The 27181-nt window shown below is 35.7% G+C and overlaps 2 protein-coding genes across 3 annotated transcripts in view; one reads left to right on the forward strand and one right to left on the reverse strand.

Moving 5' to 3' along the window:
• Nucleotides 1–21141, forward strand: part of AVEN (apoptosis and caspase activation inhibitor) — an 88137-nt gene extending 66996 nt beyond the window's left edge. For both annotated transcript variants that reach the window (XM_063398805.1, XM_063398806.1), the window contains exons 3-6: nucleotides 15068–15138; nucleotides 18512–18607; nucleotides 19735–20095; nucleotides 20697–21141. In XM_063398805.1, the coding sequence (XP_063254875.1) occupies nucleotides 15068–15138; nucleotides 18512–18607; nucleotides 19735–20095; nucleotides 20697–20815 (647 nt within the window). In that variant the 3' untranslated portion in view covers nucleotides 20816–21141. The remainder of the gene's footprint in view (nucleotides 1–15067; nucleotides 15139–18511; nucleotides 18608–19734; nucleotides 20096–20696) is intronic.
• Nucleotides 21142–21990: 849 nt separating this feature from the next.
• RYR3 (ryanodine receptor 3) overlaps nucleotides 21991–27181 on the reverse strand; it is a 189194-nt gene continuing 184003 nt past the window's right edge. Inside the window, exons 100-104 of the mRNA XM_063398804.1 lie at nucleotides 25832–25988; nucleotides 24784–24848; nucleotides 24580–24680; nucleotides 22990–23041; nucleotides 21991–22180 (exon numbers count right to left, since the gene is read on the reverse strand). Coding sequence (XP_063254874.1) covers nucleotides 22085–22180; nucleotides 22990–23041; nucleotides 24580–24680; nucleotides 24784–24848; nucleotides 25832–25988 — 471 coding nt within the window. The 3' untranslated portion in view covers nucleotides 21991–22084. The remainder of the gene's footprint in view (nucleotides 22181–22989; nucleotides 23042–24579; nucleotides 24681–24783; nucleotides 24849–25831; nucleotides 25989–27181) is intronic.

The raw sequence follows: 27181 nt of genomic DNA on the forward strand, positions 1-27181 counted from the left end.
TTCCTTTCTGTAGCCTCTGACAAAGACCTTTTGACTGTGTCTGCCCTGTAAAATTTATGGCCACGGTTCTGGGCTCACAGAAGCATGAATAAATGCACTGTTAATGGGTGCCAGACTGCACTGTGAAATCAAGTTTGCAGTTTCCAGGCTGAACTTGGCCATCTTTAGGGGCATGTGACCTCCTACAGACATGTAGCACCTCATGCAATAGCTTTTTTCATCATTTATTTATAGGCATGGAAGAAGCAAAATGAATCTACAGTCCAGATAAGTGCTTTGTAGAGAAACTACATAGAGGGCTTTTTTTGAGAGAGCAACACTTTACAGAATTTTGGAGGATAAGCTTGGTATGAAGTCATGTTTTTATGATCAAATCAGGTGATAGATGCTCTTCTACCCTGAGCTATTACTGTCAAGTAAATTAAAATTACTTATAACTTAAAGTTGGCTTAGCAATTTTGTCTTTCCTAGATATTTGAAACATGTACAATCTATCTGCTTGATTCTTGGGACATACCTGATGACAGAAGCTCAAGGAAGCAATTTGATATACTATAATCAATAAAATCTTGCTCATTCTGAATGAGAAACATTTTATTACCCCTATTCAATTCAACTTCTCTAATTGTAGAAAAACCATACAAGAAGACACATTCAGATTAAAAGATTTAAATAATAATGTAATCTGGGTCACATTTCTCTTTGTAGTTATTATCAAATACATTGGATTATGCTTCTTCTGTGTAGTCAGTGAACTAGCATGACAGTCCCTGGCATGTATGTATAGTTCTCTCCAGCTGGCATTCACATTTTCATGTTCATTTACAGTAGGGTTGTACAGAGGATATAACATTTTTCATGATAGCAAAGCAATGAGAGTTAAATCATGAAACTGGCTCTTTCCAAAAGACATCTCATCTCTCTGGTAGCCATGTTCACTTCTACATCTTTTTATGAAAGATACTTCCCTTTTATCACTGAAGCAAAAAAATCTTTCTTAAATCCACAATTACTGCACAAAGTGTTGCTGAATTCAGTTACTGGTGCTAATTGACCTATTGAACTATACTTTCATTTTCTTCTGTACATTCTGTGATAATTAAAAATAGATTTGCCATTTTTATTCAGAACAAAAACTTTGGAGCAAATTCCTTGATTATTTGTTTTAGGGTGTTCTAAGCAACCACCACCTTTAACAGCTCCTGGGAATTCCTTCTGCTCAGCCTAAAGACCCTGGGCTTTCTCAAGGTCAGGCCAGTGGATGTGGCTGTTGCTTTCCTATTTGCAGATTCAACCAATAATGAGGATATGTCTGGCTTTACACTAGTCTGGTGATTTCTATCTTATTTTTATCATCCTGCTTAGAAAGTCTCACAGTGAAATGCAGACATGATAAACACAAAGATTGCTCATGAATTCAGTAGGTGGCATTTTCCAAAGTTTCCTAGTGTGCATTTTGACAGTCACAGAAAGAGAGCTTCTTTCCAGGATGATCAATTGCCAAACAGTTTTTTATTCTTCTGAACTTAATAAAGTCAAGTGAGGACGATAATATTTTTCAAAAGTGTATTTTAAACAAGAGTAATTTTCAGCTTGTATTGTCTTCATCTTTATAGAACCAGAGAGATGCATGGCTTTTCAGTAGTTAGGGTATTTTTTGGTATGTTTGCTTTTCTTTACTTTTTTTAGATGCAGTACTGGTAAATTACTAATCATGGATGTTGCAATACTATACAGTGCAAAAAAAATATTTCTAAAAGCACAACAATCTATTGATCATTTAGTACAATTGTATGACAATCCATTGTACCATACTTCCTCTTGACATTAGTCCAGAATATTTCCCCACCACAACTTTTGAGGGCATAGGGAGAGTTAAGCTTTAGTTTTAAATGTGTCTAGAAATACGTGACCTTTCCAAATTCTGTTTTTTCTCTTATCCCTCCAATGGTTGCTAATTCTTAGTTGAGTCATCCATCAAAACCAGCTTTGCAGTATGTCTAGTTTCTTCAGTGACTCATCATGGATTCGATGTAAGGTGAGGAAGCTGCAGGTTAGAGCAGCTCACCTCTCAAAACCAAAGATGAATAAAACGCAAGTGAGCTTTGACAATTCAAGTATATTTTTAACTGGATTTTCAGAGAACCCTTGATATTCCCCATATGTAATATAAAATTTAATTACTGGAGTAGTAAAACTGTCCTGAATGGACTTTATTTTTTTTCACTTGCAGATCTTGAGTTGATTTTTCTTCCCAGTGTGGTGTGGAATCCAGTGGTGACACTATCACAGTCTCATGTTGCTTTCATCACCTTTTTCAGGGTCCCAGAGAGGTTGTCCTTAGAACCCATGGCTGAAAATTGTGAATATGGAGTTCACTGAGTAAAGAAATGAGGAATGGATAAAACTGTGTTTCACTGAATTGAAACTCAGCCTTGAAATTTCAGTTTTGTTTTCTTAAACTTAAGTCTCACTTTTTATATATATAGTTTGATTGATATATTATTGTAGTCTTCAAATTGTCACTTTTTGTTAAAGGATTGAACTTCTGCTCTATTCTGAATATTTTCTAGTCAGTGTGAGAAAGTACTCTCCCCTGAGTGGGCTCAGATAGCTTACTGCAGTTTCCTGTTGTGTTCTCAAACTGAAGAACCTGTAGAAGGAAATACTCATTTCACTGTCACTTCTCTGTCTTTGAAAGCACTTCCAGAAACATATCGTGGAAGGTAAGTAGACATCAGGGAGCTGGTTCTCCTATAAATCTCTTCATGGTATTAGTGGACAAGTTATTTTGTACCTCTGAATGATTTGAATCCTGTCCCTTGAAAATTGAGAGGTACTCAATGGGAATGCAATACTCCAGAAGTCTTTGTGGCTTGAAGTTAATTTGAAAATATGGTGATCAAATTCTTTATTCATTTCTGAAATAATTACAAGTCTTGCTTTGCTGTTTAAAATCAATTTTGAAAAATTTAGAACCTTTAGTAGAACACCTGCATTTTGTTTTTGCACTTAGCAAAGGCAAGATATGTGATGTGAAAAAGGCAAGCAAAAATTAATTCCTCCCATTGAGAGCTGTGGATTATTGTAAAGCAGAGCTGTTTTAAAGTTGAATTGATTGATTTTTTAGAATCTGAGTGGTTAATTAACTAGACTCCCATTCATTCAAACATTTTATCTTTCTTCTCTTCTGCAGTAGCCAAAATCTTTAAGTGATTTTGAAATGATAACTGTTTTTAATTGCAGGAAAACACATGTTTTTGGTGGTAGCAGGACTGGCAACAAATACTAGCGTTAGATCTTAGCACTTGTATGATCTTAAGGTGCTTTAGAAAGAACTGTTAAAGCCTATAAACAGGCTGTATTTGACAAATATGAGAACGGGCACTTGAGTACCGTATGTAGTTTTCTTGGTTATAGTGGAGGGAGGTTTTTTCCCTTGCACCCTGTCCCAGTACATTCCTTCACAGTTAAGAAGATTGTTCCCAGTTTTGGGCTGACCTCCAGAAGTGCCAGCTGAAGCCTGTGGACTATAAAGAGAGTTGAAGGCTGTATGTGTTAGGCTATGAGTAGAGGCCTAAGTGGCCTAAAAATTCAATTGATTCTGATTCTTTTCTAGCTCTGAAGCTTAAAAGCAAAATTAACAAAGCTGTTTTACAAATGTTAATTTTAAAAGTGCTGACCAAAAGCAGAAAAGGTGTTAAAATCCTGAATGTATGCTTGGAAAAAAGGTAAATTTTTTCATCTGTGGGAAAACACATGGACAGGAGCAGTATCTTGGTGGATGCATTTTCTTATTCTATGAACACTATTATTTTTCCTTTTTGCATATATACCATTAAGATTTGTAGCTGCTAAATATCTTTTACCTATTCTAAGAACTTTTAATTGTCTGCCAATCGTTGCTCTCAGATTGCTAACTGAGCAAAACTAATGCATCCAATAAGACAAGGCTGATTCAAAACATTAAAAAAAAAAGGGTGGGGTGGAAGGGAAAAAAGAAAATGAAAAAAAGTTTTGAAACTCTGTAAACAAAAGAAAAATGTTGTAACCTTTTGTTTTGAAATACATATTCAGAATTAAACACTGAGAATAATGCGTGATAAATGTCATGCATATTTCTGTGCACAGTGAAATAGCAATGCAATTTGAAAAAGCAGAGCAGAGAATAGAGAGTACTTTCTACATGACTCACAGATCAATTCCTGCTAAAGTAAAAAATTCATTGATTAACACCTGCTTATTGTGTTTCAAGTAGGCTAGAGGGACTTAAAATGCCACAATCATGATCAGTAATCTGGAAGAATAGATTTAAACAAGGTTAAAGGATAAAGGAAACCAAATAAACAAGGCTAGAACAGAACAGAGTTGTGGATGAATGAATAGGCGGGGGAGGCCGTAGCATGACATTAAAATAAATCATGATGTAACGTCCTTGGGGGCCAAAGTTATGCAAGCCATTTTTTTTTTAACTCTATAGAACTAAATCATAGAAAAAACACTACAAATAAAAACAACAGAAAGCAAATATGTCTAATGAATAGCTGAGATGCAGATGATTTTTCAATTTAGTCAACTTTACCAGATACGTCACAGTTTTCAATACCTTAAAACTTGAAGTTTGATATTGCTGTGATGCTATTTAATAGTATGTCAATAGTGTGATGGAAAATAGAATCTTCAAATTAATATTTCAAAATCAACATTAAAATGCACATTTAAATTTTCTGCTCTTTGAATACAGAGGATCATTAAATAAAAATCAATACTTTTGCATTTTTCCGACCAGCAAAACACTGTTTGTCAGTGATAAGTACATAGCCCAGATGGTATTTGTCATCCAGAAAACTGTAATTCTCCATTCTGCACCAACAATTCTTGTTTCTTAATTTGTGGGAGAGCTGAAGGTCTTGTCACTTCCATACAAGGAGAACTTGCATAAGAAGGCTACAGGATTTGTTGCTAAGGGGCATTGTAAGCTATAGAATATAGAATGTTCAAGACAAAGGCACAAGAGCAGAGGTTAGCATGAGGAATACTTGTGTTTTCAGTTGAGCTAACCCAATCTTTATTTACTTATGATAAATTTGTTAGAAAATGCCTCAAGATACCTAATACAAAAAATGAGCAGGAGCTTGTATGTGGCTACAATTTCCTTTTAACATGGCACAAAGGATTGTACATAGTAAGTAATTATTTTTCTTCTTTTCACTTTGCAGAACACCTAATTTCTTTTAATGCAAGTTTTGAAACTTTGCAGTGAACATTGCTTTGTGGCAATGGAAAAACTCCACTGTAGGTAATCATAACTTTTTAAAAAGAACACTTTTTAAATTTGGACCAAGAATGTAGTGGCTTTAGCCACTTAGCCTTTGGTAAGGCAAATCCAGTATGCTGTTTGCTTGTATTTTGCACTGCAAGTGAATATTTACCAACCTGCTGTTAATTTTAATTGGATGTTCAGAATTCACTGGTAAGTCAATCCACTACTATCTTTAGAGGGGTATGAGTAATTTGCATACAAAGAAATGCTTTCCAGGCTCTTGTGTGCTTATAGAACTGGACCTTTATGAGATTTACTATTTGCTAATTGTAATCCTTGTAATTTTATTAACATTTCAGAAGAAAATCCTCCTGTCTGGTTTTATGAAGCTACTCTTCTTGTTTCATTAAAAAAAAAGAAATCTTGCAAGCTCATGTTAGTACTATGTCTTCTCATATCTTGCAGAACTTCTCTCATACTCACTATCTCAAACTCTTTGGATATTTTTAGGCCTGCACATTTGTGTATAATTTATGAATACTTTTGAAAGATAGTCCATAGACAGAGCATAATGTACCACCTACTTGAATAGTGAATTGTGCTTTAGGGAAGGATAGTACTAATTTGGATGTGATGATATTAAAAATAGTCAGAACAGCATCATAAAGAATATTTATTAATCATTCAATTATATTCCTTGTTGTAAATGTTCTGTCAAAGAATAAGGAATCAAACTGTTGCACTAAGAAAAACTTAGATTTTTTTTTCTATTTTGAAATTCTAATAATGTGAGGGGTGTCAAATAACATGTGTACTTACCATTTGAAATTAAAGCTGACTTCAAATGCTTAAAATGAAGATTGAATGTTCAACTGTCAAATCTATTGTACACTTCTATGATTTGTCTAGTATAAAATTGGAGGGAAGAAGGATTGAGTGAGAGAAGTTTTCCAGTGTTAGTGTGGCATGTAAGGACTGCAGATAGGAGATTTTTTTTTCTCTAATTGTGTTAATTAGTGATTATTATTGCAATTAAAAACTAGCAAGCTAGTTAAAGTATTTATTAAGTTTGTTCATTTGTTTGCTTTAAGGTTACTGTCGTGGGAGTTTGGACATTCTTTTTCTAAAAATAGATTTTTTGTGGGTGGAGGTACAATGTGGAATAAAGGGGACTTTATATATTCCTGCATTTTCTGGACAAGTAAGATGTGTAATGAATTTCAGAGTTTACACACCAAATATTCTGACAGCCTGCTTACAGAAAACAATAGTAATCCTAGTATAAATCTGTGCAATGCAACTAATCTTGTTACCTAAGAGCAGTTTATATATAACTGCATGACAGAGACCAAGTTCTCTTAGATGGAACAGTGCAAGAAGAAATCTGGTCCAATGACCTCCTCACCTCCTGGATGTGATGCAGCAATATGTTTGTGTGCACTGTTTACACAGGAGGTACAATGGACAATAATCCTAATAAAGAATCAGTGGGAGAAACTGTTTCTTAATAGACAAGGCAAAGAACCTAGGCCCGAATGCCATTCTGCAACTCAGCAAAAGCTAGTAACATGCAGTTTCTGTTGTTCTTTCTGGTAGCTAGCATGACATGAGGTATCTAAACAACAGTAGTAGTTTTATTGTGTTTTTTAAACACCGATTTTACTTAAACTTTGGATTTGGAAGCACTGTAAAATTGGTCTTGGTGTGAACTTTAGAAAAAATTGAAATCTCCCTAATGAACAGCAGAAGTTTTGTTATCCATTTGTTATCCATTATTTTATTTTTTAGCTACTGAAAATATCAAGCCTTAGCAGGATAGAATGATGAATTATTTGCAAGCTGTACAGCCGAAAGTCTCAATGAAGGGTGCTGTTTCAGCTTGAACCTCACTTCAGTATAAAACTAAACTGTTCACCCAAGCTGTCACTTTGCTTTTAAAGTGATTGTGTGAGCTTAGAGGTACTGTCTGTCCCAAGGTCTCAAGGCAGTAATTTTGCTTACTAGAATGCACAGGAGAGCATCCCTCTCCCCTCTTCTTCATCCTGCAGTGCCCGTTCTCTATCGCTGCCACTTTACAGGAAGTGGTTCCTGTAAATGGGCAGGGCAAACCAGGGATCTTTTGGGATGGCTGTCTTTCATTCTGATTGAATGTGGTTCCTCCTGGATTCTTTTCTTTTCATGGTGTTTCTTCTCACATGCCAGAATATAAGAGCACCTTATGCCAGCAAATGCAAATGGATTCCTCTTTTGAGTTCTGCAGTTTGACATTATGCAAACCTTTCTTTGTGGGTGGGAACCTTGCCGTTTCTTCTTTTCTTCCAGTGCTGAATTTCCGCTTTGCTTCCTGATATGGACATGTGCCTGGAGTGAGGGTTGCTTATATGGTGTTGGAGAAAACAGGGTCTTCACAAAGGGCCAGATCATTAGTTCCCTTAAACTGTCAATCTGTGTGGATCACAAACTCTCCCATTAAGCTACTTTTTCCTCTGTCGGATCCAGGCTTATCAAAATATGAGTTTTCTCCCTTTTACCCAAAGGAGTTTCTGTCCCTACCCCTAGGAAGAATCACAAATTTCATGGATCTTGTGTATTTATGCAGTAATTAAGTTTCATTTTTATTGTTAAGTTTTGCGGCAATGTTTTCCCTTTTTTTTTCCCCAGCCTACTGGAATGATACTGCTACAAAAGCAATGTGCTCAGTGGATTTATATACTTTGTCTAATATTGCAAGCTGGCTGCAGTGACATTTAAAAATCACTAAGTATGTTATAAATTAGTGGCCTGAAAAAAAATGACACTAGAAAATGTCATAAAGCATCAGGAAAAATGTAAATATTTAAGGTGACTAGCTTAAACTTAATGAAAAGTTTAAGCTTACCTATGGGGAAATCAGTAACTTTAACCTTAAATATAATTTTATTGTTTATTCAGTAAAAAAGTGAATACTGGAAGAGATGGGATTGGTGCTTATGAATAACGAGGCTGAGACTGTTCCTCCCAATCATCCTGGTCAGGACCCCGGCTAGCCCTAGGCACAGCGGTCAGCTGGGGACACTCCTCAGTGCTGCAGGCAGCACCCCGTGCACAGGAAGGCTGTCAGGAGGAGAAGGCAAAGGCTGGAAGAGGGCTCTGCACAGTGGTGTCAGTCCAGGTCTTTATTGGTGTCTCCAGAGAGCCCCTAGACCCAGAGGGTACAGACTGTGCAGAGGCATCGACTCGGAGCCCACAGCCCCTTTTACAGAGAGGAGGGCACTAGGGGGTGAACCACTCATCAGTCAATGGGGAAAGGCTGGGGAGGGAACAGGGTACATAGCAGACACTGAGGATAACCATTGAGGGTAGATTGGCGAAGGGACCCTGCTTTCCAGCCTGTCACTCAATGCCCTTCTTAGAGCCTTCTAGAATAAGGGAAGGATACACCAAGTGACGGACAAGGGATCAGGGAGAGGGTAAGAGGACTGGCATCGCACTTTCAGGATCAGGGGAGGTGATTAGGAAGGATTGACTTACAAAGGGGAGGGTACAAACTCTTAATGATTACATCACAGAAAGGAAAAAGCCTTAACAAACCAGAACAAAAGCAAATAAAATACAACACCAGGCTGCTGTAGTTGAGAGAAATTTTGAATATACTTTTTAGTTCAATGCATTTTAGTTTACTATTTTACATTTTTGCAGCATTCCAAAAGCTATAGTCATGAAGTAATGAATAAAAAGTTACATATAAAAAATAGTGATAAATTTAAGGAAATATGGAAGAAGATAGAAAACGCAAATGTGCATTGACTTGAACACTTAGCTACAAACTAAAAATAAAGTTGTGGATTGCCTACTTTTCCTCCTTATTTTTCTTATAGAAAAATAGCAAATTAAGAGAAGGGTAGAGCTTTAAAGTTAAAAAAACCCCTAGCTATTTGCTTTAGTTTAGGTTTGGTTCTACTATAGCAGACCCAAGGTCTGTCTGGAGACACCTGAGCTAAAGTATCTCAATGTACTATATTATAAACTACTGTCCTACATACTATCTTGACCTGCAATAGTTCATGTCTGAGAGACTTGCTGAGCCAGACATGCAGTCTTTGTGTTTAGAAACAGTAATCCTGTATCCCTCCTTGCATGTTGTGCTGTCTGCACCATCTGGTGGCATGGAGTCCCACATGAACCCAGCTTCAAGTTTTAAAGATTTGCCACATTTTATTTGTTTTGAGTCAGTTACCTGCAGGTTCATTTGCTGCCTCTAGGTGAGAAGTGACAATGAGCAGTTAGTCCCCATCTGCCCTTTTTATGCCTTTCCTGTTTTTGGATCTCTTTCATGTTCCCTTGGTTCCTCTCCTTTGGCTTAAGGCACTAAATTGCTTCTGGTCCAGAATGTGTTCTATGCTTTTTCTAATGTTGTTACCTATTTTGAGACTGGGCTTGGGAAACCAAGACTGCACAGTATTCAAGGTAATACATGATAGTGGTGTAATGATGTTCTGTGTGTTGTTCACTCCTGCCTTTTTAAGAATTCCCCAGAGACTGCTGCTTTTGCACACTGTGTAGCACTGATTTTGATTTGGAATGGTGTTGGTTGGCTCTAAACTTTCTTTGAGAATTGCTGCATTTTGCATTTTTAGTATTGAGTTTCATTTGCCATTTTAAAATCTGCTTTCTCAATCTTATGGAGTTCTTATGTCATTCTTCACAGCCTACCTTCATCTGCACTAACACGTGGTATCACCAGCAAATTTTGTTACTTCATTTTCTCCTTTTTTCTTCTCTTCTGTTTTAATTGGGGGAGGATATTAAACAGCTGGAACCCTAGAGAATTGCACAGGTTGTTTCTTTTAATGTGAAAATTGACAATTTACTCTTTTCTTCCTACTTTAAGGTAATTATTTATTCATACAGAACCTCCTCTTCTTTTTGCTGCTCTGAAGTCTTGGGTGGGAAAGGGAGTGGGATGTCAGTGAGAGCTTTTGGAAGTGCATGTAAATTATATGAACTAGATCCTGCTTGTGTGCTTGATACTTTGCTTCTTTCAGGAAGTTTTCTTAGATCATGCAGCAGAACTTCACATGCCATGTTGATTCTTCCACAAAATACCATATTTATCTGCATAGGCATTAAATTTTTGATAGTTCCTACTTTCTCCACCAAACACACTGAGCTGGTATTGCATTGTCTTCCCCAGTTTCCCTTTCACAGTTCCCAGTATCCTTGAGCTGTCATTTAGCTCTTTAAAGCTTTAAAGGCTAAAAGGCATTCCTGTTCCTTCTGTCTTAGGTCTTAGTCACCTGGAATTCATAAAGAAGCAAGTGTACCAGTGTTTGTTTTTCTGAACCTCTTTGAGTATAATTTTATTTGTTTGGTTTTCCTGACTCTTCTTAGCTTCTGCTTTAGTTTTTAGTAAGAAGATGTGTTTTCTGGGGGATTTTTGTGTGTGTGGTTTTGTGGTTGTTTTGTTTTGTTGGGTTTGTTTGTTTGTTTGTTTGGTTTGGTTGGTTGGGGTTTTTTTTTGTTTTTGTTTTTGTTTTTTTAACCATTGTGTATTTTGGCATTTGTTGGCTTCACCTCACTTCTCATTTGAAAAAATTGGTATTGGTCTTCGATTTCAAGAGGCTGCAGTTCCTTTATGCATTAAATTGGTTCTGTTCTTCCTGAACAGAACACTCTTTGTTCCAGAACCAGCACTTTCCAAAGGTTTCCAAAGATCCTTCCTTCTCACTCCTTTCTCTGTGACACGTTTTAAATTTTGAAGATATCATTTAGCCTTAGTCAGATAATCCTGCTGTTTGGTCAGATGTTTTTATTTTGAAATGTAGTGCTGCACAGTTGTGCCAGGGAAACAATTTAGAATATTGTTCTCTTTGAATTGGGATACAAATATCCTTTAGAGTCTGCAGTGCAGGCTACAAATACCCTTACTATTAGTATCCTATGGAGATAAGCTGAAAGAGTTGGGGGATTTCAGCCTGAGGAGGAGAAGACTGGTGAAACCTTACAGCACCTTTTTGTACCCAAAGAGGGCTAAATGAGAGATTATTAATAAAACTGGGTTTAGAGAATTATATTTACACTTGCAGCACTTCTTTACAGCTATGGCAATCTTAGAAGGACCATGTTAATTCCTTGCTATTCTCATCCTCCAGTTTAATCTCTAAGACTACATAGTATTTTTCTTCAATAATGTTTTATGTGATTGATAGTTTTAAATTAACAAATCATTCCACTGATAGAAATTTTCTTGCTGAAAACTGGTTTTCTTCCATTTTTTACATTTTTAGACTTTTAATTTCACAAATGAGAAAATATTTATTATAGATTACAGGTAAGATATGTTTTGATTCTGCTATTCAATGAATACTTGTAGGAAAAGATAATTGAGATAAAAAAATGAAAGATACCTTTTATTTAAATACATTGATTGAGCTTCATGATATATTTCAGTGGTAGAAAAGCATGGTGGTTTAGTTCTGCCATTTTCATAATAATTTCACATTTTAAAACAATAAACAATATTGTTTAATATTGGCTTATCATGACTGTTGCCAAAGACCGTGTGTAAGGTTTATTTGAATGCATTATTTTCAGCTGCCCTGTATTTGAAGGCCAAATGATACTTGTAGGTAACAAAAATTATTCTGAAGAAGAAAAGTAATTTTTGTGTTGGAAGGAACTCAAGAGTTATTGCAAGTGGTTTAATTACTATTCATGGCATAAAAGGAGATTATTTTCAGGGTAAAGGAACTTGTGAAAAGATAATTTGTTAGACTAACATTCTCATTGACCTAATTTGCATTAAATATGCTACTGTGAATTGTAGTTATGCTTTTCTATTTGAAAGGCGTGCTTTGTTAACTTCCTTAAAGAGCCTGATAAAACTACAATTTAAGTCCTACTCTTTAATTCAGCAATACAATGTCAAACTGAGGATCTGTGGTTACCAACTTTGTGAGGGTGGACAATCATAAACCAGTTCTTGATCAAGATGGAGTAGATTAATTTAGCTAGTTTACATCTGATCATTCTCAGACACTGAAAGCATATAACTTATCCTTTAGTTTAATTTTACTCTTTTATAAGAGTAAAGAAACCTATTTTCTCTTGATGCAGTGTGAACAATAACTAGAACCGTTTTTGGGATATTGGAAGAAAATACCTGTGCCTTCGTTCTAGTAGTAAAAAGACTTTGAGGAGCATTTTGGTTTTGGTAGGACTTCTTTGCAAATGTAACTAAATAGAGCCTTTAAATATGACCTGTTAAAACATTAATTTGCATATTTTCATAAAATCAAGAGACTAATATTTTTATTTCTTTGGTTTTCAGAATTAGTTACTGTGTATTAGCAGTACTCTAGATATTTTGAAACAGAGGCATTTATTTTCTCTTGTGCAATGAAGAGGGAGGTGCCTTCGTCAGTAGTGAGACAACTGTGAGTGCTTAAATTAAGTGTTGGCATCTGCAGATAGATGTATAAGGATACAGTGTCTTATTTTTCCACACTGCTGAGCATCCCTAGAAAAAGCATGGAACCTGGTGTTAGTATTGTATGAACTGAACATTTGTAAGATTAGCAACCTTATTAGATATCTAATTGGTAATTTCAGTGCTTATTTTTAATTATTGGCACTTGTACTGTTTGATAACGGCTGTTTTCAAAACAGTTATCTCTGGAGACACCGCATGAAAACCAAAACATAGCTGATCAAACAAGGTTGTATATCAGCACAATACTGCTGAGCTGTATTGGATAAAACAACTGAAAACAGAGAAATGCATATTTAAGCTGGACGTGGTAATGGCCTTAAATATCTCTACAGATATTCAGCTGAGAAGGTCACTTCCTTGCTGTAATGGTTCTGAAAATGAAGATAGTGGATGTGGCAGGTACTCAGTGTTACTACTATATGACTCTATTTACATACCCAATGACCATACATGAAATGCAATGAACTAGAAATGCACTGTAGATACTAAAAATTTTGAAAATTCACAGCCAGTAAATTTTAAATTCCACCTGAAGGATGATTAGATCTCTCGTTTCTCATTATTTGGGAAATAAATATGCCAGTTACTCTGCAGTTTTGCTACTTATTCATTTGGTTTGCAAAACAGAAGCCAGATGATTCTTGCACTGTTGAGTAAAACTGCTGAAAGGTTGCACTCTGCTACCTTTTGGGACAGGCAGACAATGTAAAAGAAGCCATTTTGGGGAAGGCAAATTATATGTTCAGAGTTTGTCTGCAAGGCATGATTCAGGAATTGTCAAAGGTATGAATGACAGGGTGTCAAGAGCCATGTGAAAGCTAGATGATCAATTGTTGGTAAAGCTATTGAAAACTTCCTCTAGGGCATTCATTCTCTTTTATAGAGAGCTGTTGCTTCTCATTCAATTGCTTAAATAAATCACAATAACTTACAGGTGATCACAGAATGGGTCAGGTTGGAAGGGACCACAGTGGGTCATCTGGCTCAACCTCCCTGCTCAAGCAGGGCCATCTCAGAGCAAATGGCACAGGATTGTGTCCAGATGGTTTTTGAATAAATCCAGTGAGGGAGACTCTTCAACCTCTCTGAACAACCTGTTCCAGTGGTCACAGTCAAGAAGTTCTCCCTCATGTTTTAGTGTAACTGCCTGTGCCTCAGTTCTACCCATTGCCTCTTGTCCTATTGCTTGGCACCACCAAGGAGAGCCTCTTGACACCCTCCCTTCAGATATCTACAGACAGTGATGGGGTCCCCTTTCAGTCATCTCTTTTTGAGACTGAGCAGGCCCACCTCACTCAGCCTTTTGTCAAATGGGAGATTCTCCAGACCCATGACCAACATAGTAGCTATCTAATTCTTGGGATCAAATTTCATCTCCTTCACATAATAATTCTTCATGGCTTTTTTTTCTAATAGAACTCCTGAAAATGTTATTTATCTTAAATTGCAGTCTAAGAAGCATCTTAGCTTTCTCTTACTCTGTACCTTTGACCATCATCTTGCAACCCTAATCTTTTATGTTTCCTCTGTCACAGACCTTACTGATTTTTTTGAGTTACTGGGGTTCTTGTATGTTTTTTTCAGTAAATACATTTGTAGGTCTGTCTTTTGTAACATAGAATGGGGCTACAATAAGAATACTGCATTTCAAGCAAAATGGTAATTCACTATCCCTTATAGTAAGAAAAAGTTTCTACTGGCATGAAGGAACGTGGTAGGTTAGAAGATCTTGTAATTAGGTATTTAACTTAATTAGTAGTATGTAAGGGTTTCTTTGAATTCAGTCTTTTTGCATATGAATTGGAATTTGGGGTTCAGTGCCTTTTTTTATGATGTGCTGGAGGAGGGAATAGTTCAAGGGAGAGACTATAGCTACCAGACAACAGGAAGTCTACTTGCCTTGTACCAAGTGATTTAAAAATATATTTATAATCTATTTTTAGAAATATTTGCATGTTGGTAAGAGAAAGTCTGTCTACAGAACTTTCAAAGCTGTTCATAAGAAATTGGTCTGTGAATACTGTGTGTATTCCTGGTATGTTGGCTGAATTGGACTTCTGAATGAAAATCTTGCATCTGGCATGGCACCTAACACCTCATCATTCAGTTTTGTATTTGTTGCCCCTTTATAGTACTGTTTTGAAATAAACTGTTGGAAGTCCTATAGAAGTTTGGCATAAAGTTTAATATTGTGAATTCAAGCAGCATTAATATTAAATGTAAATTTTTGAAGAATTGAGATTTATTTCTTGAATGTATATCTTTAGGGTTGAGAACTTCAGAGAAAACTTCTTATTCTTTTTAAAATAAATATTTTTTTTTCTTTTCCGTAGGAGATTCCTTTACACAGTTTCGATTTGCTGACGAGAAAGAATGGGATAAAGAAAGTATATGTCATCAGCAGGTAACAGAATTGTCATTCAAATGATTTTATATAGATGATCACCTGGAACAGAATATTTAGGCAGTTGTGCCTTCAGCAACAAATTGTTAATACAGTAATAGCACTCTTTATTCTGTATATTTTTACCAGCTTCTTTCTAATGCTGGAGGCTCTTGTCCTTGGGCCTTGTCCTTTTGTTTCTGCTGAAACTGATCAAAGCCACGGGCTCAATTTTTAAGTAATGTTGAGATGAAAGAACAAGAAAGCCCTCCAGTGAAGAGAAAATAAGCGACTGTCTCTTTGCTTTACTGACATAGGAATTCAGCCTTCCTTTTTCAGCTGTATTCAAGAGAAAATTGTATAATAAAATCACTATAACAAAAGCTGTGGGAGTATATCTATATATTAGACTATATTCTAGGTCCTTCACATTAACAGTTCATATCTGATTGAAACTTCATGCCCTAAATAATTAGGGCACCAACTAGATTTTTTGTATATGAATCCTTTATGCTTCAATAAAAAGGAGCGCAGCAATAGAAGTCTCCTGTTTTCTCTATCAGGATACCTTAAAGTGTCCTAAGCTCTGCAGCTGTCTTCCTCATCTAAGTCACCTAAATTTTTGCAAAATCTATGCTTTTGTCTTTCAGGCTTTTCTTAAAATTGCTATGAAACTCTGCTTGGGTGTTTCTTGTAGCATCCACATCTATTCAAATTTTAAAGATTTGCTATTTATTTTCTAAAATATTACAATAATTATTCCCCGGGAAGTGGTATTTAAAGGTACTTTAGTGTTGCAAAGTCAAATTAAAGTAAGGAGATAAAGCCAAGCGCACCATTTGTCTAAACCATCACCCGTTTCTTCAGTGGAACACAGGCTTTCAGTGACTGTTTATTCTTATCGGTTCTTCCATTCCTAGTGTGCAGGATGGTGTCAGTATCCCAAATATTAATTTCTTCATAATTTCCTCAGAGGCTTTTTATTATTGTATTTAGGTGATTAGAACACAGTAATTAATTCCAGAATGGCTAAAGCCACTGTGAGCAGACTAAAGCTGCATGTTGTCACTATTACCCTTCCTTTCTTATTTTAATCCAGAATCCTGTCCCAGATGGTTTCATAGCATTATCTAATTTTTCACGTTGTCTCTGATCTTCAGCCTGGTATCTTCTTTTTGTTTCTGACCCATCTTTCTTTTCCCTGAAAGCCAGATCCAAGTCTAATTTTCATCCTAGATCCCATTTGCCAAATTGCTGGCCTTTGCCTCTTAACTCACCTGTTTCTAGTTCCTCGCCTGTCTACACATTAAGTACAGGATAAGAGAATTTTAAATTGAAATAAATTGCTTATGGGGAAACAGAATAAAACAGGAAAGACATAAAATTAGTTGCAGAATTATTAGATATTTCTCATTCTTTATCTTTTGTAGAAAGCAATAGCAAAGCACTAGTTTCAAATGTGGAAAGGAAATGTCACAGTGGAATCAACAATAAGAAAATTTAAGTTTATATGAATATTGTCTTTCATTTTCACAGAAAAGTAGATTTGCATTTGCTCCATTGCATATTGATAAAATGCAATAAAAATATATCATGGTGTGCACTTGAAAAAGCAAGTTAGTTATTTGGATTTTTCAGTAAAAAATGGCAATTCCGGCAGCAAAGTATGCTCTACTGGTTTTTTGAGCAAATAACACTATGTGCCATGAAGTGTTCACAATTCATTAAATAGTGCTTTGATCCCTTTGCTTTTTGTAGAACACCACTTTTAGAGAAGTCTCTACTTAGATAACCTTCTTCTGTTGTTATTTCTCAAAATTCCTCTTTTCCTCTATCCTCAACATTTTTTCCTCTTTTCTATCTCCACTTTTTATCTTCATTTGCAGTGATCATTCATGTTAAATTTTGCAAGTATACATAGCTCTTCCAAAATGCAGTATTTGTTACTCAATTATTACTCTTTAGAATTTTTTGTGTTAACAGATTCATACAATTTCCTTCTCTTTTGCAGCTGTGCAGAAGCTACATTTGATCCTTAAAATCTGTCAAAATAACTGAATTTTCTGAACATCTAGTTCATTGCTGGGCAACAAGAATTATTTGCTGAAGACTTTGTGAGGTTACTTGCACCAGTGAATCATCTTTAATGGTGATCACTAATCCATTGTAAAATAAAGTGCTTAGTACAGAAGAAAAACTCTTATACCAGATTTTTTTAAATCCTTTTATTCTCATTTCTGGATACTAGAACCTGAATTTGGATACTAGAAACTATTAAATCAACTGCATTGTTTCTTTTTTTTAAATTTATTTTGATTTTGTAAATAACCTGTCAGAACACACTGCCTTTGATGTTCATTTTTGCTTCATGTGCAGGTGTTAAAAGCCTGTTAAAAGGCACTGACTGGCTTTTGGAAGCAGTATGAATTTCTTTAACAAATCTCTTATGATATGTCACAAAACTCTCCTAATTTGTGAGTATTTGGACTTCTAAATGTCTGTGCCAGTCTACATCATATTGAGAGGGACAAATTTTTGTCCCTCCAAGTTAGATTTGGAAGCAACTTCTCTACTTCCATGAAAATATAGACTGAGAGTATAGACTGAACTTAAGCATTTTGCTGTCAGATTTTAAAATATGTGATGGATATCAGATTTATCGTTGCCAGTTTACCCATGGTGAATGTGCTTAGAATGTTCTGCTGTACTCTGAGCTTGAAATCTGTTTTATAACTATTTAGATCTGGTCTGTTTTGTAGAAACCACAAGTATTGCTGGTCCATTTTGTGTAATTTTGTTTTTAAAAAAAGGGTCAAGAGAAAAAGTAACTTCAATACCTGTCACAGTAATAAGTTCTCCTTTAACAGAGTGTTATTTTAGAAGTGTTTATTACAGTATACTTTGTTGCTTTTGGAAGTATCAAAACATTTGGGGACGTATGAAAAGGCCTCTATTGAGGCATTAAATTTAGCTACACAGGAGTTATACAGGATGATTGCGTAGGAAATAGTAGCAACTCTTTAGAGAATGGCATTTCGCACTGCATGAAAGCTTCACAGTTCAAAAGATGTTTCAGTTGGAAAAGCTTCTAATGCCAGTCTCAGCTTCCTGAACTATTTCCTACTTTGGAATTTCAAGGTGTTGTCGAAGGAGCATTCATTTTATACCTTGTTTTTTAGCCCTAAGTGATTATTTGCATTTTAGGTGTTTATATATTACTATTTAGCCAAGCTGCTTCATAAAAGTGTATTTTAAACTATTAAATTGTGTGTTTCATTAAATTTCTTGAATGTATGTGACAGGGGAATGTAATACATTAAAATTATGAGGGGTTTTGTTGGTTGGTTGTTTTGGTATCTTTCACATGTGTGCTGTGTGTTGAATTGTGTTTCAGTTCTCTGCACTTTCTGTTGACTGCCAGTCTTTGGTCCAGGCCCTTCAGGAATTGCCTCTACATCTGAGGCTGAATGTAGCTGCTGACCTTGTGCAGGTAATGCTGTGATATTTCACAAGAAAATGAAAATATTTTAGGAGAAATAACGTGTGCAAGAATGATTAGTCTTCAAACAGAAGTAGAATGTATTGTACAAGTAAATGCATTTATTTAGACTGGTGTGTCAAGTGGCATGCAATGCAGGATACCCCTCTATTGACACATTTTGTGTGCTTATTTGGCCTTAAACAAAATGTCTGGATGGGCAGCACATTAGACTTGAAATCAGGTATCAGCGTGTTTGACATGGAATGATTGCTTTGTTTTTTGTTTGCGTCACTTGTTAGGAGCTGTGAAAAATTTGCACTAAAATTTTCTAAGTCCTTTCACATTCTTCCTGCTAATTATACTAGTTTTGATTTAATCTTCTACTTAGCTAATATCAACATACATATTTTTTCCATAAATCAATCCCTGTAAGTAAAACTGTCAATTGCACAGGTGAAGAAAATGTCATTTATTCTCCAGTGGTGGGATAGCAACAATATTAGTAAAGTGTTCCTTCAAACTGTGAAAAAGAAAATACCAATGTAAGGGAAAAGAGCCAGTGAGACTTAAATATAAAAACAAAATTCTTAAAAGGATCCATTTGTCCAGGCAAGGAGGAGTATGGCCCTTACAGAAGGATTAAGACTAACAACCCCCTGAAGTAGGGTTGGTTTAGGTTAGATTTCACTAAGTTCTTGACTGTGAGAGTGGTGAGGTGCTGGAACAGCTTTCCTAGAGAAACTATGGACTCCCTATCCCTGGAAGTGTTCAGTGTCAGGTAGGATGAGGCTTTGAGCAACCTGGATTAGTGGAAAGTTCCCAGCCCATGGCAGGCAGCTTGGAACAGGTAATCTTTAAGGTCCTTTCCAAACCAAACCATTCTATGATTCTGTCAGTATTAGTGTTAGCATACAATCTCATATTCTGTAATAGGGGATAAAAGGAGCTTGTATTTTGCATTTGCTTTTGTAAAAGTATCAAGATAACTTCAGTTTACTTCTGAATTCGATTCTCCTCAAAATTCCTGTACCTTCTTAAGTGATCAAATATAGCAAGTATGAATTACAATCCTAATTAGACCGAATAGTTATAATAGATAATAATTTTAAAGACTCAAGTCTTTCTTGTACTCCTAGGCATCCACACCTCTAGAGATCCCACAGATGAAATCTAAAATTTTTGAACATGGGAAGAAGAGAGAGCAGCTGTTTCGACAGTCTCTGGCTCAAAATGAAACTGGGTTGGTCCCTGATCCTGTTGGGAATTCTGTTCCTCCATCAGAACCTGGGAATAAAAGTGGCTCTAGGGCAAATGCAAGAGAATCATTTCAAAAAGTCCATCCACTATCAAATCAAGACACTGACCATTTGGATGAAGAACTAGATCTTCTCCTGAATTTGGAGGCTCCCATTAATACAGAAAACAGACCTGTGTCAGGTACATTATCCTGCAGTGTATCAACCGAGAAAGATTTGCAAATTGATTGTAAGGAAAATGGTAAGTTTTCTCCCCAGCATGACCTTATTTAATTTCCATTGCTCTCTGTTTTGGTGATGTTTTTGAATTTTTGATTAGCCAGTGAACAGTACTTCTATCATCATCTCTTGTCACACTGCGTTTATCTGGGGCTGTGTTCATTTTCAGTTTTAACTCCTCACTAACCTGAAGTTTCACTGTTGTCAGTTCACTTTAAACATTAAGTGTAATTGTTCTGCAACACAACATTGGGCTTATAATTAAGCAAAAATTTAAATTTGAAAAAAATGCACCGCTAGGGAATTTTACTGCAAGGGAGAGAAAGTATTCATGTAACTTCATCACCCTTTAGTTCACTGTGCTAATAGTGTACAGAAGAATTGATAGCTAGTTCTGATGGCTTCTTCTAAATGCTACTGTCAAACTTTACTAGCATTAATTTCACAAAATGAAGTTTAGCATGGAACCTGTTTTTGGAACATGACTTGCTGTTCTTCAAGAAGGTGAGATTGTGTTGAAATACAGTCAGTTGTGCATTAAAATTAAATATAAAAATTATGCAGGACAGAGGTAGTATGGAATTGTTTCCAGATTTTCAGTCTTTTTGTTTTCACTTCTCTAGAGCCTTTAAAAGGAGATTTACCCGAAGAGAAGAGCACATCATCACAGCAGCAGCAAAGTGCATCTAAAGATGTTACTGAAGAAGAGCTTGAAGATTGGCTGGACAGCATGATTGCCTGAAGTTCAAACTTCCTCCTATGAATAATTTAATATAGCAAACATTACGCAGAAACTTGAATCTTTCTTTATCTTGTTATTTCCTTTCTCTGTATGCCAAATGCCTGTTTTTCTTTGCTGGCACTTAAATTTTTGTGCAAACAAAATTAATTTAGATGTGATTGAAAATTGTTGAAGACTAATGATATTATTGGAGAGGTCTAAAATTTGTGATGAAGTTAGAGTTTTCTTTGCTAGAGAAGCAGGCTACAGTGCAGAAAGAGAACAGTTATTTCAGCTTATACTTGCTCTATATAGTCCTTAAAATAAAGCTGTGGATGAACAATGAATATATGTGTGTTAATTACCATTGTCACAAAATTCCATATTGTGGAAAAATGGGAAAGACAATAGAAACAGTTGTATTTGGTTTGTAATACTTTATTGCAATGGGCACTTTTTATTTGAAGGAAAAAAAAAGCATAATCCTAGCAACTTCTACTTGCAGGTGACCATAGAGCATTGTTTTATTTTGGCCTAAGATTTAAATTGTGTTCATTTTGATACAGTGTATGTCTTTTAACAGCAGCATCTAATAAGCTGTTATTGAAGGTAGTATATAAACAGACTTCAAGTGCAATTTCATACAGAAAGACAGAAAAGCAATACAGTTAATGGGTCTGTTCATCTAGAACACTAACAAAAAGTTTGCATAGCTATGTCTACAGAGGTTTTAAGGCACTTTAATGTTTCAAGGTTGACAAAGTGTTTGAAAATGATTTCTTTTTAACTGCTTAAAGCTCTTCAAACTGTGTCTTAATACATTCACTAGCAAATACTGTGGGGAAAATCTGGACAACAGTTAGTTGAACTATTTTTTCTGAGGTACGGTCTCTGATGTTCAAGTTCTTCAATGTCAGATGTGCAATTAAGATGCCTTTTTAGCCCTTTCAACTGTACTGCCAAACACCAGGTTAATGATGTGGTTAAAAAGTTATAATTTTAGGCCATGTTTGAACTGGAAGGCTTAAGTTAATCTGGCATATTTTTTGCTAATTAATATTCCAACAAAAGACCTGTTTCATATGTGGTAGGTACAAAAACTTCTGAAATAATGTCAAATCTTATGTGTATCTTGAACTTTGAAGACATTTAAAGCAAATATAAGCCGTAAAATTACACCATGAAAGGAACAGAAATTCTTTTTTTTTTTTTTTTTTTTTTTTTTTTTTTTTTTTTTTTTTTGTATACTGAATCTTAGCAGTTCATGAATAAATCATTTCTTTTGTGATATTAGCCAAGTTGATCTTCATACTGTTTTCGGAAGCAGTCCCCTGCTGGGAAGAAATCCCAACATCTTTCTTGGTACATCTTCCACACAAATGATTCCTGAAAATGAGAAAGAGTATTTATCTGACCAGTCACTGTGCAGTTAGTGCTGTAGATAAACTTTTAACAATAACCATATATTGTCCCTGCCACCATGGAGTAGAACTGTAAAGACACTGGAACTCAAAATATTGTAACGCAGTAATGTTTAAGTTTTATCCTTCTCTTAATTCAGTACTACTGAAATTAAAGCTCTATTAGTAAAATACCTAAGTATAAATTAATCAGTCTATTTATATCAGAACAAACCAGTTGATAAATTTTTATATAAGCAAATGTGTTTTGCTTTTAATGGAAAACAAAGGTACTTCTGTAGCGTTTGCCTAAGAGCTTCTTACTAGGGAGAAGATATAATTAAGTTCTACTAATTGTCTTATTTATTTACCTTTAAGGCCTAACAATGCTAGACATATGGTCATCCAAATACCTATCTATCTACACATATATAGATAGATAGATTTTGACTATAAATACAGTAGCTTAACTACTTAAGCCTTTTGGGGATAAACTACACCTGGTGCATTTGAGATTTTCTTTTCAGGGATAAGATGACAGTAAGATTACCACTGGCAGATTTCTGACAGCGTTCACTGCTGGGTGAAATACCACAGTGCAGCATACCCCCCTTCCCTTTTGTTTTAACCCTTCTTTTCTTTCACTGGCAGTAGACTCTTGGGAAGAGTGGCATCATCCACACTTCTCAGTGGTACATCAGTTCCACCTGCTGGTACACAGCTACAAGGCTTGAGAAGATAAAAATATTAAAAGATTAACTTAATGGTTTTTCATAAGTTTTATTTTCTACTCACCTGGCCAGTATGCTCAGTTTCATCCTTGTTTATTAGATACATTAGGAAGAACCTGAAACAAGCACATGAAGTGGGTATTAATGCAGGAAACATAATATCTCTGCCTGACCTTTTCTAGTCTGGGGTATGTGAGGAAAATTATGCCAACCAACAATGACACTGCTAGGCATCTAAAGTGCTTATTTTAAGGAAGAAAATTCTGTCCTGAAGCATATCTCTTTGTCAGCACTGTAAAAGTACTAACAGATAAAAAATCTGTAGAAGTAGAAAAATGCAGTTTAGCATTTCCTTCATTTCAGTGTGAGGAGCAATACCTGAATTAGGCATATGCCAAATTCTGAGCACATATGCTCCAACATCTCACCTTGTAAGAAGTTACTATGGCTACTGCGTGAAGGTGTCATAAACACTGAGCTGCACCGGGGTTCTGAGCACTGCTGCTATACAGCTCATAGACTGAACCTATCCTTCCCCAACACCTGTGCTCAGTCAAATGTTGAGAGCTTCAGCTAAGGAAGACAGTAGAGAACAAACTGTGGTGTGTTTAGAGGTAATACTACTCATGGCTGGACAGTTTTGATGTAGTGAATTTGGAATTAGGCTTAGTTATGTGCTTTCATTGTGAAGGAAGGAAAGTACGCTGATTTTAACAGTTGTCTAAATAAAGGATAACCTGGGTAAAAAGATGTTCACTATATAGTCTCTTATGAAGAAAATGGCCATTTTTAATTTATGGTGAATTAGAGGTTCCCATGTAAAAGCTAAGCAATTCAATATAGTAAGAAAAGTTTGGATGTTCCATACTAGTAAATCTATGGATATTAATAGAAATTTGCATCTCATTAAGCAATTGATTTTTTTTAATTAAAAAGAATTCAGATGCAATATTCCAAAGCCAGACTGCTGTAAGGTTTCACCAGCTTCTCCTTCCATTCTGTGGGCACAGTGCTTGTATAATTAATTATCTCTGTTGTACGAGTAACTAATGCAACAAGAATAACCTTTTTAATATCCTCTTAGGTCTGCTCTATATTTACTAATGGAAGTGGAAGAGCACTCTCTTGGGAGTTTGGTATAGCCTAAACATGTACAGCTCCTGAATGCATCAAGGTTTCAAAAAGCTCCACTGTCACTAAAGAACTATAGGGACAGAGTTAATATCTTTTGGAGCTTATCTTTGAAGAACTTTCTACAAGTGCCTTTATTTGCTTTGTTTTGGTTTGTGTTTTTCTTTTTGTCAAATTGAAGCACATTTTCTATGGTCTCATCAGCATTACCAAGCCCCCCAAGAAGGCACAATCAAAACTTCCAAACTAAAGCAACTTATTAAACTGTCCCTTATCCTTCCCCATATCTGGCTTTCCTCCTCCAGAATGAGTTAATGTGCCTTCTGGTCTCATGCTACTAAGATAGCTCATGTGTAAGGTGAGCACCTTAAAGGTAATCAGCAGTGTGGAATAGAGGAGGGAGAGCAGAAAGGAGAGGAAGTATTCTTCAGTTTTGTAGAATTCTGCCTTGGGATTTTCAGCAATGTGTGCACCTAAATTACACTACATCTTCATCACAATTCCAATTGTAAAATGTACTTACAGATAGTTTGCCAAGTTATGTTCTTGCAAAGTATGTGTTTCAAAGCCGTGTGGGGTTGTGTCAAAGTAGTCATTGCCGATTCCACAAATAAAGCATTTGGTCTGAAAGCAGAAGTTGTGGTTACAGATGAATTTTAACCCAAAGACACCAATTGGTGAAAATCTCAGTGAGCAAGAGCAATGAAAAATGAAATGTGCTCCCTACCTCCATGTCTTCCCTCACTTGTTCTTGCTGATCTCTTAATTCACCAAAAGCATCAATAATCAGACCTATTTCAAATAGAAAAGCAGCAACATTTTAGTACTTAGCAATATTCGTATTACAAGTAATGTCAGTCCTCCAGTGTCTAGAATTTGGTGTACTTATACACACAGGCACAATCTTGAGAGTGGAAAGGCTTTTTTGTGCTTTATTATAGTCCATCTAACCTTACACAAGCTCATCTCTTTTGTTCCCATGAATGAAATTCATTTTCACTCTCCTTCTCATGAAACTCTTCTATCCTAGGTCTTGTTCAACAAAGACAGCTCTGCTCCCACAGCCCACCTTGGACAGTTTGTGAGTCTGCTTCACATTTGAAGCATTACTCCTTCACTTTCAACATTTTAAGAGAAGAATTGGCTCTTTCTGGGGCCTGAGACATTTGTAACTTTTTCTCAGTATAGATGTGTTACATTTTTTCGTTGCCACAAAACAGTGCATTTTTTTTCCTAACAGCCTTAGAAGAGTTTATGCAATGAGTGCTGAATGCTGCCCATCACTGAAGAGGGGTCTTCAAAGCAATTACTGCAAAGCAATTACAGCTGCAAAACAGCCTTCAGAGAAAGGAGAAAATGCCTGTGTGACCATGGTGACTTTCTCCATGTCATTTCTCTTTCCAATTGGAAAGTCTCCAGTCAGCTGTGGTGATTCCAGGCTAAAAGGAAGAGTCCTTTCAGCAAGGCTTTCCCAAGTTTAAATGCTTAGCATGGGAGAACAGTGATCCTGCACAAGGTTCATATTTGCTGGATAAAAGTGTTCATAAACACTGCAACCCACGTAATTTACAATGCTTGTGCTTTGACTGTGTAGTACTTGGAAAAAGGCCTATTATGTATAAAATTATATAAAAAATTATTACTTTCAGAATTAATGATTTTATAAACTCAGAAATAAGTCTTTACAGCAATACTGCTAAATTACCTCAAACATATATATGGTTTTCAATGGTGAATTAATTTTTAGCAGTGTCTACTAAGGTAAGTGATGGTACCTTGAATAATGGCCAGTAGGATAACAATGACAAAGAAGAAAAAAGTGATATCAAAGACAATGCGGTACATTTCATAAGGGTCTCCAGCAGGATCCTCAATTTCATCTCCAATGCCACCACCAGCTCTTACACCCACATACATGTGGAACAGGTAACACTAAAAAAAAGAGAGGAAAATTAGAGATATATTTACCATGAATTATTATTTGGGTTTTTTTTTTTCTTTTTTAATTATTCTGCTCTGCTAATACTCTTCACAATTTTAAAACAAGCACGCATAATATCATTCCTCACATATCAAACAACCCGCACCAAAAATCTGTTACTGTCTTAACTTATGTGATTCCACTTTCAGGTACACTTACTATGAGGGGGAGTCAGCATCAGCTGTTACCTGCTCCTCACTCCCTGGGTCTTACTTTCAGACTGAGAATATTTGGGGGTTATTTTTCTTGTATTTACTGATACTGTATTCAACTATATTCTACTCATATTAATTCCTAAAGTTCCATCTTGCTCTGAGTAAGCAGAGGACATCTTTCAGTCTTGCAGTGAAGTTTAGAAATGTGGAAAATATTGCCATAAAGTAGTGGGATATTCACAACAAGTAGATCTACCTGTTTGTAGGTGGTTTCTAGATAAATTAATTTTGCAATACTAGATGTCTGATTTATTATATTGTAAATGAGTTGTGATCCGTGAAACAACCTGTATTCAGTTCAATACAGAACAAATCACTTTAAAAAAGTATTGTCATATTTTTTGAAAATATAAATCTCAATCAAAAAATCTTCACTAATCTGTATATTTAAGCTCTGTAAGTATTCTGGAATGGAATCTTCTGCAGTAGTGATAAATTACTGATGTTCCTGTATGACTGGCTACAGAATCTTGTAAACCACCTTCAGCCACACAGTGTGGGTTAAAAACAATATCAGTCTCTAAGCACAGCCAGTTTTCTGGAGTCCCATTAGACAGCAGTGGGTGTTAAATAAGGAGTATAAAACCTGGCATTCACAAACACTAAACAGAACAATACAGCCATTTTTATAATGCAGCTTTACTGACGATATAAGATGCTAGTACTAGTTTAATAATACTTAAAAATGTAGCTTAGAATTGATTTACCTCACTTGATAGAGTGGTTTAAAATGTAATATAGTTTTGTTACTCTAATTATTCCTACACCTATTTTATGATCAGACCATAGTATTTGGCGCACAAAGTTTGGGCAAGTTTCATAATTTCTGTAATTTGCATGTCTAACCTGCACTGAGTGTTTAAAAGAAAGACAAAAATAGGGAGGATCATTCTATGAAATCTATTATACACTTCTGTTCTGAGGTATTT

Source organism: Prinia subflava, chromosome 5 (genome assembly GCF_021018805.1).
Source record: "Prinia subflava isolate CZ2003 ecotype Zambia chromosome 5, Cam_Psub_1.2, whole genome shotgun sequence".
NCBI classification, from domain to species: Eukaryota; Metazoa; Chordata; class Aves; order Passeriformes; family Cisticolidae; genus Prinia; species Prinia subflava.